The following is a 6,000-nucleotide window of genomic DNA, read 5'->3' as shown; positions in this document are numbered from 1 at the left end:
GGCAGTGTGGTCCCACCCTCCACCACCACCCCTGGCAGTGTGGTCCCAGCCTCTGTGGAATAAAGACTTTATTCTCACCAAAAAACTGTGCTCTCTAGTTTTTGACATTTCCACTTAATTTCCCCTCAACTCCCTTGCCAACCTTCTACCAATTAGTTCAAATGGATGACTTGTGATTACCAATGCTTGCCTGGGAACAAAGCCCGTCCCTTGCTCAACCTGTCTAATTAAGTTCATCATTTTGTACTCAATTAAATCTCTTTGCTTCTTCAGTCTCAACTCCAGCATCTTCAGTCTCCTCGTAAAATTCCCCTGCCGCGTACTCTCCTCCAGTGCCAACTCATCCTCTCTGTAGATGGAGAGCTGGCGTAACTCAGCGGGGGGACAGACAGCATCTCCAGAGACTCCTTCTCTCCATAGATGCTGCCCGTCCCGCTGAGTTACTCCAGCTTTTTGTGTCTATCTTTGGTTTAAACCAGCATCTGCAGTTCCTTCCTGCACCATCTCCTCTCTGCAGCCTGGAAGCAGATCCATACACAGGACCTTTGGCCCAAGCAGCATTTTATACACACCCAGCATCACTTCCTTGACTTTATATTCCTAACCCCAGCCAATATTGGCCATTACACCCGAGCAACTAGTGGTGGAATTCTATTTTTTTTCGTTTAGATTATTGTCACGTGTACCGAGGTTTTGTTGCATGCTAACCAGTCAACAAATATAATATACATGATTACAATCAAGCCATCCACAGTGTACAGATACAGGTTAAAGGGAATATTATTTGGTAGAAGATAAAGTCCTATTTAAGATCGTTCAAAGGTCTCCAGTGAGGTGGATGGGAGGTCAGGGCCACTCACTAGTTGGTGATAGGATGGTTCAGTTGCCTGATAACAGCTGGGAAGAAACTGCCCCTGAATCTGGAGGTGTGTGTTTTCACACTTCTGTACCTCTTGCCTGATGGGAGAGGGGAGAAGAGGGAGTGACCGGGGTGAGACTGGTCCTTGACGATGCTGCTGGCCTTGCCGAGGCAGCGGGAAGTGTAGATGGAGTCAACGGAAAGGAGTTTAAGAAGGAACTGCAGATGCTGGAAAATCAAAGGTACACAAAAATGCTGGAGAAACTCAGCGGGAGGAGCAGCATCTATGTAGCGAAGGAAATAGGCAATGTTTCGGGCCGAAACGTTGCCTATTTCCTTCGCTCCATAGATGCTGCTGCACCCGCTGAGTTTCTCCAGCATTTTTGTGTACCTTCAACGGAAAGGAGGTTGGTTTGTGTGATGGTCTGGGCTGCGTCCACAATTCTCTGCGATTTCTTGCGGACTTGGATGGAGCTGTTCCCAAACCGTGCTGTAATGCATCCCGATAATTTGAACTGCTGTCCAACAGCTCCAGTGATCCAGGGTCAATCCTGTACGGACTGTGTGGAGATCGAACTTTCTCCCCGTGGCTTTTGTCCATTGCCCCAAAGACATGCGGGTCAGCAAGTCAATTACTCCTTGTTTGTAGGTGGGGGTCGAAGCTGGGGAGGGAGGAGGGGGTTGATGGAATTGTGGGGAAAGGGAATGGGATTAGTGTTACCGCTGTTCAGAATGATCAGTCAGAAGAATGGTCCCGACCCGAAACGTCACCTATCCATGTTCCCCAGAGATGTTGCCTGTCCCGATGTTTGATGGTCAACTCACTCGATGGGCCGATGGGCCTGTGTATGTGTAGGGCTCTAAACATTTGTCTGGCTACTCTCAGGGATCTGTGAGTGTCCCCTCCAGAATCCCCCTGTTCCTCCACACTTTTTTTTAACATTAGTTAATCTGAGATTATCTCAATTCAACCACAAAGAGGATTGAAGAAGGGTCTCGACCCAAAACGTCACCTATTCCTTCGCTCCATAGATGCTGCCTGACCCGCTGTGTTTCTCCAGCATTTTCGTCTACAAAGACTAGGCTTATATTCACTGGAGTTTAGAAGGATGAGGGGATATCTTATAGAAACATATAAAATTATAAAAGGACTGGACAAGCTAGATGCAGGAAAAATGATCCCAATGTTGGGCGAGTCCAGAACCAGTGGCCACAGTCTTAGAATAAAGGGGAGGTCATTTAAGACTGAGGTGAGAAAAAACTTTTTCACCCAGAGAGTTGTGAATTTTATGGAATTCCCTGCCACAGAGGGCAGTGGTGGCCAAGTCACTGGATGGTTTTAAGAGAGAGTTCGATAGAGCTCTAGGGGCTAGTGGAGTCAAGGGATATGGGGAGAAGGCAGGCATGGGTTATTGATTGTGGATGATCAGCCATGATCACAATGAATGGCGGTGCTGGCTCGAAAGGCCGAATGGCCTCCTCCTGCGCCTATTTTCTATGTTTCTATGTTGTACATTTTGCTTTACGAACCACCGATTTAGATCTGAATATAACAGCGGAACAGTGTGTGGAACTGAAGGCTACAAGTGCCTACCTGTTGAGGTAACTCACTGATCAGGTACTGAGCAAACTTCTGGAGCTGGTCCCTCTGTAACCGGGATAGCGACTCAGACACTGGAGCCCGAAGACAAACGGCAGATGCCTACAACATAATCCAGAGGTTATGGTTTAATCAGGAGCTGAAGAGATAAGTTGGAGATGTTGTGCAGGCTGGTGCATGGACAATACTCACGTTGTGTATGCGGAAAAGACAGAGAGCCACCACGTGTGCGCACCACTTAGCCCCCGCCCCACACGTACAACTGCACGATGTTATCCTGCAACGGTCAAACATCACGGCCACGTTGAAGGCCCCTTTGGCCTGAGCCGTCTGCAGTGGAACCACAGTGGCACTCAGGTGGAATCCTGATCCAGGCAGCAGAGGGGGCAAGAGAAGAAGATACATTAGTGGTGGCCCCATTAACATCTAGAGCTTGCAGCATTGACTACTAAAGCATCCTCACCTACTCCAGCACTGTGTGTGTGTGTCTCTGTTTGATCAGTTACTTCAGCAAACAACAAGCTGCTGGACAAACTCAACAGATCACCCGGAAAAAGGAATAGGAGTAGAATTAGGCCATTCGGCCCATCAGTCTACTCTGCCATTCAGTCATGGCTGACCAATCTCTCCCTCGTCACCCCATTCTCCTGCCTTCTCCCCATAACCTCTGAAACCCGCACTAATCAAGAATCTATCTATCCCTGTCTTAAAAATATCCACTGACTTGTGGCCTCCACAGTCTTCTGCGGCGAAGAATTCCGCAGCTTCGTCCCCCTCTGCCTGAAAGAATTTCCCCGCATCTCCTTCCGCCAACTATTCAGCTACCCAATAGTCCTGAGCTACTATCTACCTCATTGGAGACCCTCGGGCTATCTTTCACCGGACTTTAGGGACAACGTTTGCACACAGAGGGTTAGTGTGCGGGGATCGCTGGTCAGTGCAGACTTGGTGGGCCGAAGGGCCTGTTTCCGTGCTGTATGTCCAAACCAAAAAGAAGGGTAACTTTGAGAACGTTTACCAAATGAGTCATTAATTATCATCTGATCATCCCGGCATTTCATTACAGATTTAGCAACACAACTAGCAACTTTGTGCCACATATTGATACTGGGTCTATATCACAAGATGCTGGAGTTGGCCTCGGCAGCTCTTCCAATGCACATAATTCATGAGAAGCTGGCCTGCCTTGGCAGACCAAAGGGGCAGCTGACAAGGAATCTCTGTATTGAATGAATTGATATATACATGAGGAGAGAATCCTCGCAGGTATTCACACTAGTACCTGGAGGTTGCAGCATCAGTTGAAGAGGACAGTAAAAAGGCTCACAAAATTCGTGGCTTCATAGAGGCACAGAATATTGCCTTGATCTGTCATTTTCACACCTCACCCTTCCATATCTCTGTGTCTCCCTCTCCCCTGACTCTCAGTCTGAAGAAGAGTTTCTGCCCAAAACGTTGCCTATTTCCTTCGCTCCATAGATGCTACCACACCCGCTGAGTTTCTCCAGCATTTTTGTCTACCTTCTAAACTAAACTAATCTCCTCTGCCTGCCTCCCTCCATCCATATCCCTCCATTCACTGTATATCCGTGTGCCTATCTACAAGCCTTGTAAACTCCACTCTCATATCTGCCTCCACCACCACCCCTGGCAGCGCGTTCCAGGCACCCAGCCCTTGTTTATTTTAAATACATTTGAAGCATCTTATGTTTGCAATCTGGCTGGAACGAAACCAGAAGAATTCTTTGGGAAATTATCTGGAGTACTTCAAAGATAAGGCTTCCATTTAGAGCAGAGCTCAGCGTGACTCAGCTGTGGAAGAAAGCATTAAAATCCAACACAGCCAACCCGGATAAAAAGACATTTACAGCACTGTGACTCAAAACTCATTCCAGACCCTTGATGGTGAAAGTCTATTGAGCTGTAGATAAGAAGGCACAACTCGTATACAAATCCATTATTCATAAAGTCTGGCATCTTAACATTTTTGGATATTGTGCATGTAAAGACATTAGAAATACTTTTCCAAGTTAGGAATAAAAGCCTTCCTGTTAGTATTCAAAAAAAAATTTTAATTAAGAGAAGGACATTATCATTTAAGAGGGTTGTGTATTTTTGAAACATGTAAAGTGAGATCCAATGTAAAATATAGATGTGTCTCAGTTTTGGGAGTCAAATTATGGAACGTGCTTTAGTGATGAGTTGAAATGTAGCTCTCCGAGTTTCAAAAAAAGCCTCAAAATGTAAAATAATAAGGATTAGAATGTAAAATGATTACAATGTAAAATAAGTAAGGATCACAGTCAAAAAAAAAATTTCCCTTTGTAATGCTGATATTCTGGGTTATCCTATGGATTGTATAGGATGGGCAAACATAAGCTTTGTGTCTTCAGCCTATTCCTTTTTCGGTCATTGATTATGTGAACGTTGTGTGAAATGGAGACAGTGTTGGTTCATATTCACACGGACAGATTGTAAAGTTGGTTTATTTTTAATGTAGGATCAAAAATAAACTATTCATCATCATCATATCTGCTTCCAAAGACCACTGCGTCCAAAAACAGAAACAAGACCCAAGGCTGCATCAATGGAAGACCCCAATTTTAAAAAAAGGACAAGGGAAATATGACAGTCACAAAGAACCGCAGCTGTCGGCTTACAAAAAAAAAAGCACAAAGTGCTGGAGTAACTCAGTGGGTCAGGCAGCATCTGCGGAGAACATGGATAGGTGACGTTTCACAGAGTGCTGGAGTAACTCAGCGGGTCAGGCAGCATCTGCGGAGAACATGGATAGGTGACGTTTCACAGAGTGCTGGAGTAACTCAGCGGGTCAGGCAGCATCTGCGGAGAACGTGGATAGGTGACGTTTCACAGAGTGCTGGAGTAACTCAGCGGGTCAGGCAGCATCTCTGTGGAGAACATGGATAGGTGACGTTTCAGGTCAGGACCCTTCTTCTGATTGTTTGTAGTGGGGGGGGGGGGGAGAAAGCCGGTGGAGAGAAGGGGATGACAAAGCCTGGCTAGTGAGAGGTGAATGGGGGGGCGGGGGCTTTGATGGAGAGATGGATGGACAAAGGCCAGAGATTAATTGAATACATAAGGCTGTAAGATAAGCAAAGAAGAGGGTAAAGGCAGTGGTGATGATACAGAGTGAAATGAAAGGGAAACGAGAGATATAGATGGTGATGCAGAGAGATATAGAACAAATGAATGAAAGATATGCAGGCGTGATGATGATAAAGTAAACAGGCCGTTGTTAGCTGTGAGCTGGTGTAAATCAGTTATAGACGGTTTTGTGTCCTATTTACATCTTGACTTCACACTGTTGCTGCCTCTTCCCACAAGTCAGTGAGAGTACATTCCTGCAGCCTGCCCTCTCCATGCAACAATGTGCAGCGGTGAGATGGAGCTGCATATCTCCTCAGGGCACTCTCCGAATGACATCCCCCACTGCACCTCAACAATGTACAGTTAGACCAGCGATGAAAGATGCTTGTGCCCTGCTAGCCTTTCAGTGGGCAGCTGCAGGAGTGGAATATCA

At 46.3% G+C, this 6,000-nt stretch overlaps 1 protein-coding gene across 2 annotated transcripts in view; it reads right to left on the bottom strand.

The window, feature by feature from the left end:
* Positions 1-2,370: 2,370 nt before the first annotated feature.
* zswim8 (zinc finger SWIM-type containing 8) overlaps positions 2,371-6,000 on the bottom strand; it is a 31,774-nt gene continuing 28,144 nt past the window's right edge. For both annotated transcript variants that reach the window (XM_033012688.1, XM_033012687.1), the window contains exons 5-6: positions 2,652-2,824; positions 2,371-2,561 (exon numbers count right to left, since the gene is read on the bottom strand). In XM_033012688.1, coding sequence (XP_032868579.1) covers positions 2,397-2,561; positions 2,652-2,824 — 338 coding nt within the window. In that variant the 3' untranslated portion in view covers positions 2,371-2,396. The remainder of the gene's footprint in view (positions 2,562-2,651; positions 2,825-6,000) is intronic.

This window comes from Amblyraja radiata, chromosome 37 (assembly GCF_010909765.2).
Source record: "Amblyraja radiata isolate CabotCenter1 chromosome 37, sAmbRad1.1.pri, whole genome shotgun sequence".
Classification (NCBI taxonomy): domain Eukaryota; kingdom Metazoa; phylum Chordata; class Chondrichthyes; order Rajiformes; family Rajidae; genus Amblyraja; species Amblyraja radiata.
The sequence above is the reverse complement of the archived record's forward strand: the minus strand, read 5'-3'. Positions and strand labels throughout refer to the sequence as shown.